Here is a 12656-nt window from a genome sequence, read left to right as displayed (position 1 = left end):
CGGCGGAGAGACACGCATAGGACGAACTACCCCGGCGCGGGTCACATAAAACCTTTCTTGCCATATGTTCGGAACTCATACTAACGTGATTGGAACGCATGATAACGACACTTGGTGTGTGATAAACGCTGCACCAACCTCGCCAGGGGCTCTACTGGCGCGACTTTAGATGATGATTGAGGATTGTTGATAAGCCCGAGCCGAACAGGTAGGGCCGATGCAATGGCGTACACACTCAGGAATACACTGTGAACCATTCGGTGGGGTGGTGGGATCCCAACCCATTGACCGTAGAGACTTCTCATGACACCCACCGATAACAATGGCATGTCCCTGCTGGATGCGCAGACGGGCCGGACTGAGACGACGGTCTGTCGTGGATAGTGGGTGGAATGGCAGCTCAGGGTTTGGAAGTCTCAAGAACTTCGCGAACGCAGTTGGATGAGCTTGGGGCCTGGGGCCCCTATCCAGGACAGGATCGCACGACACTTGTGAGAGCAAGGGGGGGGAGAGAACGACGGGGCCGCTACAGACTCCCATCTGGTACGAAACGTAACGGGTCTGTCTTTCCTTTGGAACGGCCGAGGATGTCTGTTTGTGGCACCAGTTTGGCCGACTTCGAGTAGCACCGTTCCAGATTTCACCCCAAGATGGGGTGGGACAGGATTGACCGTTTGGTGATCTTAGGACGTGGCGAGGAGGTGACCGCTTTTCTTGAACTATGGCACAGAATTTACATGTGCCTATATCTAAGGCGGTTGCGGGTGAGTACGGTAAGAGTATGTAAGGGGGTTGAGGGGTGTCTCTTAACGATATGTGTAGACTACCGCGGTTGCTGAGTGACGCGCTTAATTGGTGAGAAGATACTTGGGATAGTTTCGTTACGGACGATGATAGCGAGGAAGCGACTTGGCGGAGACGGAAGTGAGAGATACGATTGCATATAGAAAGGTTGAGTGGTGACCCCCAAAGACGAAGATAGGGGTTCGGGTCGTGTAGGAGGTGGCCAAGAGGGAGTCAGAGAGGAGTTTACCCCCAGTGATTCACCATGTCGAGATCCTCAATCTCGAGAGGCCTCGAGGCCACCCAGGGGCCGAAGATGGCTCCCGTGTGAACCCACAGCAGGCACCAAACATGCTTCTCGCTGAGAATATGCCGACCGCTTCCGGCCTGAGCTCCCTCGGTGGCGGATTCGATGTTTCGTGAGTATCTAAGCCTCGCGTAGTCCGGAAATAACGTCTTACGCGTTTCGCTACACCGCGCACTGGAGTCCGTACTCGTTGCGGGAAGGGGAGGCGATAGGGGTGATTGGATGGCAGACCAATTGAGCATTGGGGACGAACATGCCTCTCCACGATGTCGACGAACCCCCCCCCCCCTCTCTGCCTCTCCGAGCACGGCCTTGTATTTCTCGGCTACGAGGGGAGCCGCGCCGCCCGTCACGTTGAGTTCCGATCGGCGAGTGGCCCGGGCCCTTTCTTCCATGGCCGCGAAGAAACAAGCCGCGTGCGCAAGTGTCCGACGATTTCTTGGGCTCTTCGTGACCATCCGGGACAGAAGCGCGGGCTAGTTCCAACAGGATGGGCTTTCGCCGACGATCCTGCCCGCCGGCCTCCCTGGAACCAGTTCCTGATACCGCCCAAGCGGCGCTCCCGCAACGAAGCCGCGCCGACGAATCCTGTGGCTCGACTCCATCCGCCCCACTGCAGGTGCAGGTACGCGGGTTCCCTTACAGAGGAGGACGCGCACGAGGGGAGTCCTGGAAGCACACAGGAACATGAAGTGCGGGTGGGTAGCTAGAGGTTGTCGAAGGGGATGCTCATCCCGTGGTGGGCGGGGTGGTTCCCAGTCCTCCTCCGAGTCCGCTTCTGAGTCCTCCAAGTCCCTCCTTGACGATGGTGAAGCGAGGTTGGGAAGCCGGATAAACAACAACCACCAGTGTTGACTTGCGGCTTGAGTGCGGCAATGGAAAATTCTCAGGAGGAAAGGGGCGGTTGCTAATAATAGTACGCATGCATGTCTCAGGCAAAGGAGGGTGGACGTTGTGGGGACAATGTCTGTAGGTGCGCTGTTCGGTAGCCATGCGCACGCAGAAAGCATCCATGGGGGGAAGGGGAAGGGCCACCCGAGGGTTTAGCTGCAAGCTCATGCTCAGGTCTGTGCCGAGGCTGCATCCGGGCTCTCGGGGGCATAGCGAGATGCCGGTTTCCGTCGCGATGTCCAAGATGTCGCTGCAGAGATATACTGGGGGCGTATGCAGAGGGGTGGGTGCCGCTCATTGCACATAGGCTTACATGCGCATGACTGGCACGTCGAACAGTCTCGGCGGCCTTCCTCGCTCCAAAAAGCAAGTAAAACATGGGTTGGCTCACGGGAACGGGATGGTTTGCTTGTCCTTGTCTCAGGCGGCATACGCACGCGCAAGCTAGTTAACACCGAAAAGTACGTTGGGGGTCGTTCGGTGGACCATCCATGTTACCATATGTCTGGATCGAGGTCCCAATTGTCCCGCGAGACGATTTCACGGGTTGCGACATCTCGTCGGTCCCTTGAGGATGACATCGTGGAAGACAAGTGGTGTGGGTTCGACCTTATCAGACATTGACTCCATAGTTGGGGCGCTATCTCGGAGCGTTTTTCTCACAGCATCGTTATGATCAGTATACGCGGCTCCCGTCACAAAGTTGGCACTTATAGCTGAGAGGCGATCATCCTTACTAGCTTCCAGCCCGGATCGGGACCGAGGTCTCTTGGCGCACTGATACATAGGCCGGGCTCAATTGCTAGGGCGAAACTGATGTCAGCTGGGGCTGGTGAGATTGTGCAACAATCGTGCGAGTAATCCTTGGAAGGAAGACGCCGGCTTTGATGGAGCGACCGGCAAACAGCAGTCGACAATGGCATTGAGAACTGATGAAGAGTATGGGGCAGCTGCTCTAGGTTTGTCGCAGGCATATACATCTAATCGGGAAATTTGGAATTGAGGGAATTCGGTCTGGGTCCGCGTGGCTTTTGCTCTTGTGCAGCGCGGAGCTGGGACTCGATCCGGGACGTGACAGGCCCAGCCCCCGCAACCCTTCCAAGATCACACATAGGTATTTGTCCTGTTGCTGCTGGGATAGACCCAAAAGGGGTACTGGACTCCGTATCAGGAGGTAGTTCATGATCTTATTAGCGCACAGGCGCGGGAAGTCTCCTCCTGAACAGGCCGACCCTGGGCAGAAGCGACTCGTGGAGCGGGCCCCGACTTCATGGGGTTGGTTGATAGACAGCCATTACCCCCCCGATATGGACTCGGTCAGCCGCGGCGCAGTTGATAAGTAAGTAGGGATTCGGACATTTTATGGGACGAGAACAACTATGTGTATGCATGATTATTCATACAAACCTATCCCAGCTGGGCAATCTGCGTATGGGCAGGCATGGGCCTTCCATCCCGTTTGGGATCTCGATAATCCATCTAGACCAGTTCGGGTGGTCCGATCCGCCAATGCATGGCAAGATGCCGGTCGAAAAGAGATTCGTTATTTGCTGCGTTATTGCCATGGTGTATACTTACTTCAGTATTGATCCGTTCGTACTCCGTAGAAGATGTGCTTTTGTAAAAGGCTAGGGAGGCCTTGCGTAGAATCAACTGAGACTTTTTTGTTCTTTTAAATGGTTACCTCCAACGGCCGACTGCCACTTTCCGCTACAGGGTCCATTACAGTAATCGACTCGCAGCCTCCAAAGGCGCAGCGCCCATTTCTTATAGGTAGGTGTTCGGGACATTCACCAAACAGTTTGGAATCACTGAGCTCAACTTTTCGTGGCGGCAAATGTCAATTGGTTCTGGGTCTCCCTCTTCTGCCGCAGCTAGGACGCCCGCCTTTCATAGCGCTGGGTCGATATATCACAACGGGAGTGGCGTTGACATCGCTGCCGCCTAGCTGCCTTCCTATGTACCTAACCTAGGCTTCGAGAGCTATGAACTCGACGAAGCCATGGCGCAAATCAATGCAGCGGGACGTGCCGAAGCTTGAGGCGCGTCAAGTTCGGATGGAAAGCGAGCAAGCAAGCACTGTGAACTACGTACGGCAATGGCGACGGTGCGCTTCACAGAGCCTGTTGACGGGATTTAGCTGTAGTAAGAGGCTCAGCTCAACTCAACAAGCGCTGCAACGAAAGCCTCAACCATAATTAGTTGGACCTTCCTCTTCACCTACTACTGTGCATTCTTTGGTCGCTTAGGTTGCTTTCGCTTTCCTTGGACATTGATGCGCACGTGATGCCCGACTCGAGAAAAGATTGCCAAGAACAGCCCGGCGATCTGGCGTGCGTTTGTTTCTTTCCTTCTCCAGGCGGTGCTGAAGCTTGACCGGAAAGACCCTTCCATCGGTCAATGCTTTCCCCTTCTCCCCTCAATTCACCTGCGGATGAACAGCCGACTTGTTCCCATTTGAATAGATGTCCTAGTTTGACGAGGCTTCTCGTCATGGCATGTCGTCGGTATTAGGCATGCCACTCCGCAAAGTGCCCAGTGCTTTGAGTTGCTGCTATTAGGTAACAGAATGCTTCCCCGTATTTGAAGGGCAGCCAAAGGTCGGGGTAGCCAAGACTGGGGCCATTGGCACCTGCTCAATTCTCGCTGATCCCCCGACCGTCAATTCCCGTCTTCTCTTGGGCCTCAGCTCGACCTCAATCGACTCAATTCGACCCAAGTTGACCAAGTTGCTCTCTCTTTTCGTCCGTGGGATTATCCCAATTGTCTGTCGTGAGATTTGACACTCAGCTCCCGAGGAAGACAAGGCAACCCACAGTTCAGCACCACCACGTTACGACCTTGCAACGACACCCTGATACGATAGATAGACGTAATTTGGCCGTGATAAGGATTCCTGCCGTGTACCCACCGCCAAGTTTCGCCAAGGGGCCTCTCAGTGATAAGGAAATCGCCTTCCCCGGGTCCACCTGGCATTGCTGGGGGTGCAGCTTGAACCCAAATATGTCGCGCCATTTGCCTCCTCTCGTCACCAGAGGACCAGTCTGGTCTGGCTGACGTGCCATGCCGCCGTTCGGTCAGTTGGATTTTAGTGTTTGCCAGCTGAGCTTGGGCAAGGCTCGGCGCGCATTCGATTGGGCAGGCGCCTGTGGTGCGAGGGATCGAGTGCAGGAGGCTCGCCTGAAAGCGGAATGTCCTTATCGTGGCAAGCGCGACTATACGACCAAGACATGGGTGCAATCTCTCAGCGACCGACCCGACTCGGCCCTACAGGGGCCCTTCTCCCAAGCTCCCCGGGGCGCCCCCCCTCTCTTGTTCCACCAGACAAGATAGACAACGGGCTGAGCGGGGCGTTGGCCTCAACGGGAAGGTGCGAGCAACAGCCTGGAAGTGGGATCCCAAGCCGAGAAACGCCAATGTTCCAAGACATCGACACCTTGCTTCCCAGTGGCCCTTACCTGCTGCATGGGGCTGTCGTAGCTCCTTGGCGGATGACCGAGCGATTCAGAATCCTGACCCTCGACTTATCAGTTTCAATTACGCCCCTTGCCCCCCCCAAACCACGACAGATCCCAAGGCCTTCTAGAAAACTGGGCGAATGCGTAGCTAGGCCAGACCATGCAGTGCAGTCGAGTGCCACATTGACATCTCCTGCAGCCGCAGCAAGAGGGTTCGGGTTCGCCCCAGTTGCCGTCGCGTTTATATAAAGACCACCGTCCGTCACTTGCACAGGCCCCGTTTTCCAGAGGCTCGGGTTCATCACTTCATCGCGCCAGACGTTCGGCCAAGAAAGACGATCAGTCGTTCCTTCTTTCCACCCATCCTTTTCTTCTTTAGCCTCTCAGGCTCGCCTCCCTGCGACTGAGACTACTTGGTGACGATCCATCACCATGGGTGTCCACGAGGAAAAGAGCGTCGGCGCCGTCGGCGAGAAGACGGCCGACACCAACAGCGACTCCGCTCCCACCTACGAGCGCGGCGAGCACGTCGGTGTCGTCGACTTCGTCAACAACGAGGACTACTATGCCCTTAGCTTCTGGGGCCGCCTGGGCCTCACCCCTTCCTCCTTCAAGAGGCGCGAGCAGACCGAGGCCAACCAGCACAACAAGCTCAACCAGACCATGAAGCCCCGCCACTTGCACATGATTGCCATTGGCGGTTCCATTGGTGCTGGTCTCTTCGTCGGTACCGGTGACGCCCTCGCCACCGGTGGCCCTGCCTCTCTGGTCATTGACTACATGATTATCGGTGTCATGATGTTCAATGTTGTCTTTGCTCTCGGTGAAATGGCTATTATGTACCCTGTCTCTGGTGGTTTCTACATCTACGTCTCTCGCTTCGTGGACCCTTCTTGGGGTTTTGCTGTGAGTATTCCCATATGATCGACATCTTACAGAGTCGCCTCCTGGTATGAAGATGAAGACACGTTACTAACATGGACAACAGATGGGTTGGAATTACTGTCTACAATGGATCACTATTCTACCATTCGAGATCGTTGTCGCATCATTTACGGTCGATTATTGGACAAACGGGTCTGTGAGTCCGGCCGTCTTCATCACCATTTTCCTGGTTGCCCTCGTCATCATCAGCTGCTTCGGTGGTCTGGGTTACGCCGAAGAAGAGTTTTGGTCGAGTTTTCTCAAGCTGACGGCCATCATCACCTTCTTGGTCATTGGCTTGATCTGCGTCTGTGGTGGCGGTCCGAAAAGCGGCGACTTCGGCACATACCAAGGAGCTAAACTCTGGTACGACCCGGGCGCTTTCAACAACGGCTTCAAGGGCTTCTGCTCCGTATTCGTCACTGCGGCCTTTGCCTTCTCTGGTACTGAGCTGGTCGGTCTTGCCGCTGCCGAGTCGGCAACGCCCCTCCAGACCCTCCCGTCGGCTTGCAAGCAAGTCTTCTGGCGTGTGACTCTCTTCTACATCCTGTCTCTGTTCTTCGTTGGTCTGCTTGTCCGCTCCGATGACCCCAACCTCATCGGTAACAAGGTCTTCGCCAACTCGCAAGCGTCCCCCTTCGTCCTTGTCGGCAAATACGCCAACATTGTCGGATACGACCATTTCATCAACGCCGTCATCATGGTCTCCGTCATCTCCATCGGTCTTTCTGGTGTCTACGGTGGCAGCCGAACCCTGACCGCCCTGGCTGAGCAGAACTACGCGCCTAAGATCTTCGCCTATGTCGACCGTGCCGGACGTCCTCTGTTCTCCACCATCCTGATTCTCGTCTTCGGATGCCTCGCATACGCCGGTGTCGAGCCCAAGTCCGCCAAGGACCTCTTCGACTGGCTCCTCGCGCTTTCTGGTCTGGCCGCCCTCTTCACCTGGGGCTCCATCTGCCTGGCCCACATTCGCTTCCGTGCCGCCTGGGCGCGCCAGGGCCACACCCTGGACGAGATTCCCTTCCGTGCCGCATTAGGTGTGACTGGCTCTTACATTGGCTTGGGCATGGCCATCCTCGTCTTCATCGCCCAGACCTACGTCGCCATCTCGCCCGTCGGCAAGCGCCTCAACACGGCCGAGGGTTTCTTCCAGGCCATGCTGGCATTCTTCGTCGTCATGTTCTCGTGGGCCGTCGGCTACCTCTGGAAGCGCCCCAAGTTCCTGAGCCTCGACGACGTCGACCTGGACACGGGCCGTCGCGAGATCGACTGGGACATGCAACGCGCCATCGAGAACAAGAAGAAGAACGCGAGTCTGCCCATGCGGATCTTCTACTTCCTCTTTTAAACGAAACATAGATCGATTGGACTATTTATCATTGGATATATTTCATATACTTGGTTGTACCACCACACGGGGTGCCTTACCCTCTGTGGATTTCGGGATATATATGGCCTCAAAGATAGCAATCATCTAAAACAATCTCCTACTTTTTAAGTTAATATACCAACATAATTATTAAAGCTTCACATTTTGCTCGAACTTGACAATCATGGCCCACCTGCAAGAGATCCATCTACCCAGCCTGTCCATATTGCGTTGTGTCGTCCGCTGTAGAGGGTGACAGCATGCAACGACCCACCCCTGACTGCAACTTGATCGGGCCAAGCAGTTTACACAAAACATCTACTAATATCAACGTCGTATCTGGGCATTCATTTCAAGCCTTAAAGCTTTGCCAAGTTTCACGGCCTGCAGCATCGTATGTATACCGGACGCCGTCTTCCCAGCCTGTACATATGTTTTGCGCCTGGCACACATATATACCGAAACGGGCAAGTAAGAGTACAGTCAGCTGATTATCGTGCAACAAGCACTCCTCGCTTTCACTCCTCCCGCCCTGTGGTTTCACGTGGGAGAAAGTCGGAGTGAGAGGAGGGGGGTGCGCGTCTGTTTTCCTGTCCCCAAGAGCCAAGCCAAGCCTCACATGCGTCTCGCTCGCATGTTGGCCACGCACACAAGTCTCTGTCGCTTCCCGTCGGGCTTGCCTATTTGCCCGCTATCCGATCCTTTCAAAAACGAAAGGAATAAGTAGCTATGGTAGACTTGTTTGCTTCGCTCTCGGGTCCGGGTTTTGCGTAGGCCTAGAACATTGGCATACGTCTGCGTACATTTGCCACGCGGAGGGGTACACGTGTGTAACGTACGATATCCTTTGGTCATGACCTCGTGGAGGCTTCACTTAAAGCACATACAGTTGTGACCTGCAGGTTACACACGGTTGATTGGATATAGGTTCGTGACCAGGTTGAGGGCAACTGCCAAAGCTATTATTCCCTTACCCAAGAACGTCGACTTCATGGCCCAAGCAACGCAATACGGGTAAATGTTGCGAATAGATAGACAGGTAGATATATTCTTCCAGGACCAAGGCACGCAGGTCGGTAAGTTGAAGTATAAGCATACGGCCGAGTAGATAAGCTTTCAGCCCAGACGTGACACAGATGTACGATGAGCGAAGTAGACCTCGATGTTGGGCACGTACACCCCGACGAACGTCCAGTTTGGAAAGCACACTCTATAATTACCGCGAAAATTCAGAAAACGCCATATACAACAAATCTTGGGGACTAGATCTACTCATTCCCTGGGGGCCAGACGCCAAGTTCGATCACCTCGTTCATGGGCTTCAGACCAAGGATTTGAACTTTCCAGAGACATTTGATTAACCACTACATTTCAAGGGCCTAAATTTCGGGAAATGTTCGAAAAAGCACCCCTCCCTAACACGGTTCTTCCCGTCTTTGGTATATAGGCGACAAGAGTCATCGATGCTTATTGGAATGCAGTAAACAAGCCGAACCGTATATGTCATCATATATCCGCATCTCTTAGAAATCCATCCACAGATACGTGCCGATGCCCGCCAGCAGCAGGAACAGCGTTACGAAGCCGGCACCGACCCGATCGCCCTGAGTGATATCGCGTAGCTCGGCCGGGTTGCGGTCCTTGGCGCCGGCGTTGGGGTTGCCCTGGCTGGTACCGCCGTTCTGCGACGTGACGAGGGGCGGCGCGTCGTCCATGAGCAGTACCGAGAGGGCGCCCAGCACGTTCATCTGCTGACCTGCGCCCACCTCGTTGTCGAAGGCGCCCGAGGACCACCGGAATCCGCACATGCGCCCGTTGTCGCCGCCCGTGCACGTCTTGACCGCCGCCTTGGCCGACGACTCGAGCACCGGCATCACCGTGTCGCGCACCTGCGGCACCATCTGCACCGCGTAGCCGAGCCAGCGGTGCAGGTAGCCCTTGAAGGACGTCGCGTCCATGGTGCAGAGCGCGTGCTCGCACGTGGGCTCGTAGGCGGTGCCGTTGGGGAAGAAGAACTCGAGGGTTCGCTTGGTGAGACTTTCGACACGCGATGCCCAAATATCATCCTTGGTCTGTTCGTGGGGGATTCCAGTCGTCAGCCTTCTCTTGCCACAAACCTAAAACCAAATGACAGGGGAAGGAATGATTACTCACGTATTTGTACATGACGGCAGCCCCCTGGATCAACACGGCAGCGTTGTACGAGTACTGCAGCTTGTTGATATTGGTGCAGTTTCTCTCCTTTCCAGTCTCCGGGTCTGGCCCAGTATTTGCACCGTCGTACACGTTCCAGTCCTTGTCAACAAGACCAACGCCTTGAAGCCAATCCCAAGTTTGAGCGGCAATATCGGCATAGGTATGGTTGTCGCTATACAGGGCCAGGCGGGCACCCATGTTGAAGAAAGCACCGTTGGAAATAGCTGTGGGTGGAAAGCAACGACGTCAGCAAATCTGTCATCGATTATCGACACGAGTAGAAGAGGAACCCGGCAACGGGAAGAGCATCCCCCGACCTGCATCCCGGGAGAATGCCAAAACCACTCACTGTTCTTGTAATCATAACCCTGGTTTCCGGAAAAGACCTGCCAGTGCAGACCACCGTTGCAATCTTTGTCGAAGCCGGTGGTGAGACGCTTCTGTTGTTCGTTCCATACGGCCTGGGTCAGAGCAAGCCACTGAGGCTCGGATGACGGAGGGTCCTTGAACTTGGTCTCGGCGGCGCCCAACGAAGCCATTCCCCAGAAGGCCTGGTCATCGTTTCCCATCTGCAGCGACCAGTTACTCGGATTGAAGTCGTGGTTCTCGCCCGCTTGGCCCAACAGACCGAAGATAACCTTGTCGTTCCACGTCTCGTCGCCCGTGTAATGCCAGTAGTCGATCATCGTCCCCCACATGGCGCCCGATTGCCACCTATTGCACACGTTACGTTAGAACACCGGGCCAGTCCACATCTTGTTATTTGGCGACAGGGAAACGCAAGGGTGCAGCAGGGCCGTACCAGAAGTAAAGATCGCGTTGGCCGGTAGTCGAGGCCGGTCCGGGCAGCATACCAGGCAGCATGCCTGGCTGGTCTCCCTTGTAAAATGCCATGAGATCCGTAGCGACGAGCTTGGCGGCTTGTTTAATCGAGTCTGTCGCATGGAAACCATTGTTAGAACTGCATGTGCCTCCCTTGTCGCAATACATTGAAATGACGGCGCCCCGGCCTGGGTGTGTTGCTTAGAGTGTGGTGGTGTTCTGCTTACCCTTGGACCCGAAATCTACACTGAGCGCGCCATTGGAAACACCAACCAGCGCCGACAGACAAGCGAGTGTGGATGCGGCGAAATGCATGTTGAGAATGTTTGTTATTATGTACGCGGCGGCATCGAAGCCCGCTGTTCGGATTGGATGGAAAAGCCGCAGAACACCGAATAATACAAATGCGACCGACGCAAACGATTGATCTCTATAGCACGGGCATCAAACTGGGAGTTGAAGAATGCAGGAATAAGGAAAGCAGAGGATGGACGTTGGACGTCATGCGCAAGCGCGCTGACGGGACCTGTTTGGCCCCTCCGAATCCAGGAACTAGACACCCAAGGATTGGCGATGCGAGGCTTGGCGTTCGTGAGCGCTGGCTGGCTGGTGCTGGGCGTGTGTTTTTTCTTCCGCCCTTCTCGTATTTCTGTCATGCGTATTGTTATGGTCAGTCATTAGCGACCAATCAATAAGGCCGATCAGGTTGAGGCTGAGCAAGGTGAGTCCCCAATCACCAGCGGGAGGGGCCCCCCGCCGAAACCCCAGAATCCAGGCTTGTCGTCTTTCGCACAGGAACAGCGAGGCGGTTCTGGGGAGTGGGTTTGGGTTTGGGATGGTAAGGCATTCCCATCTCTGAAGATCTTCATAAACGACATGATAACCGTGTCTTGAAGCGAAATGGGCAGCACCCGATGCGCTGGGCTGGTGGTTGCTGTAGATGCTGCCTTTTTGGTGTTCGTTGCCCAGATCGTAATCCCCAAAACGGATTCCTTCGGGGGCAGTGCTCAGCAGCCCGGCACCCTGGCGCCCTTATTAGCAGCGGAATTTTAGGGCTCTCAGCTCGTGTAGGCCAACCCGGCTCACCGAAACCGTACGAGGATAGATTGGTTGGGACCCCCATCCGGATATGAAGCTGCATGGCCAGCTTCGTATATATATTAACGAGCGCACACATCAAAGGTGTTTAATGCTTAGCTCAGCGGCAATTCAATTTGCCTGGCCAAAGTTCAGTGCGGACGCGCCGCCTGCTGTGACAGGATGTCAAGGGAAACCTTGCCGTAGTTTTAGTTTGCGAGGCGAGGCTGCTTAGAGTCTGGCCGGCTGCATCCGCCAAACTGCCACCCCCTTGCATAGAAGTTGGAGTCGGCATTCTCGAACGTTTCCACAATCGCGTAGCAAAAGCGGAAGAAGCTGACATCGCACGGGGGCCGGAGATTTCGGTAAGGTAATGTTATCCTTGACACTATTAAATAGCAGCACTGCAGGTGGTGTTTTGCTAGGTCTCCATAAGTCAAAACCAGAAATTTGGGAAGTCGGCCACAGAGTCCACAGCGACGCCGCTGAAAGGAACCCGACATTAGGTGGCCCCTCGCCGAGCAGCCAGTAATCGGAAGTATTGTGTGTCCTTGGGATAAGACCGAAAGCAGCACCTTTTGTAGTGATGGTGTACAATAATGACAGTGTTGTTCCAAGTACGCCCTCACAATTGAAATAAGTCTGTCGCCAATGCACTCTTCAAGTATAAGTTTTATCCAGCATACAAGGCAGAGAGGCCCATCATCAGATCTAGCTGTCTGGTGGAAATTACCTAAGCAAACACCAACACCAACACCATTCTGCTGCCATTGGTACAAGGAGTTTGGTCCAACATAGACGAACTTTCTTTCATCCCCCATGACAT

The 12656-nt window shown here is 54.8% G+C and overlaps 3 protein-coding genes across 3 annotated transcripts; 2 read left to right on the top strand and 1 right to left on the bottom strand.

The window, feature by feature from the left end:
- Positions 1-1356: 1356 nt before the first annotated feature.
- On the top strand, positions 1357-1800 carry PG986_012491 (uncharacterized protein; the record flags this gene model as incomplete). The annotated part of the gene is made up of 1 exon (XM_066848713.1): positions 1357-1800. The coding sequence occupies one exon, from the start codon at positions 1357-1359 to the stop codon at positions 1798-1800; it is 444 nt and encodes a 147-aa protein (XP_066695409.1).
- Positions 1801-5871: 4071 nt separating this feature from the next.
- PG986_012490 (amino acid transporter) lies at positions 5872-7714 on the top strand (the record flags this gene model as incomplete). The annotated part of the gene is made up of 2 exons (XM_066848712.1): positions 5872-6345; positions 6428-7714. 2 exons carry the CDS (start codon positions 5872-5874, stop codon positions 7712-7714), a joined length of 1761 nt encoding a protein of 586 aa, XP_066695408.1.
- A 1544-nt stretch (positions 7715-9258) lies between these two features.
- PG986_012489 (uncharacterized protein) lies at positions 9259-11068 on the bottom strand (the record flags this gene model as incomplete). Its single annotated transcript, XM_066848711.1, has 5 exons — positions 9259-9807; positions 9890-10155; positions 10281-10645; positions 10734-10866; positions 10981-11068. The coding sequence occupies 5 exons, from the start codon at positions 11066-11068 to the stop codon at positions 9259-9261; spliced, it is 1401 nt and encodes a 466-aa protein (XP_066695407.1).
- Between the last annotated feature and the right edge of the window lie 1588 nt (positions 11069-12656).

Source organism: Apiospora aurea, assembly GCF_038362705.1.
Source record: "Apiospora aurea strain CBS 24483 chromosome Unknown utg000008l_segment0_segment0, whole genome shotgun sequence".
Taxonomy (NCBI): Eukaryota; Fungi; Ascomycota; class Sordariomycetes; order Amphisphaeriales; family Apiosporaceae; genus Apiospora; species Apiospora aurea.
This window is presented reverse-complemented; position numbering and strand designations above follow the sequence as displayed.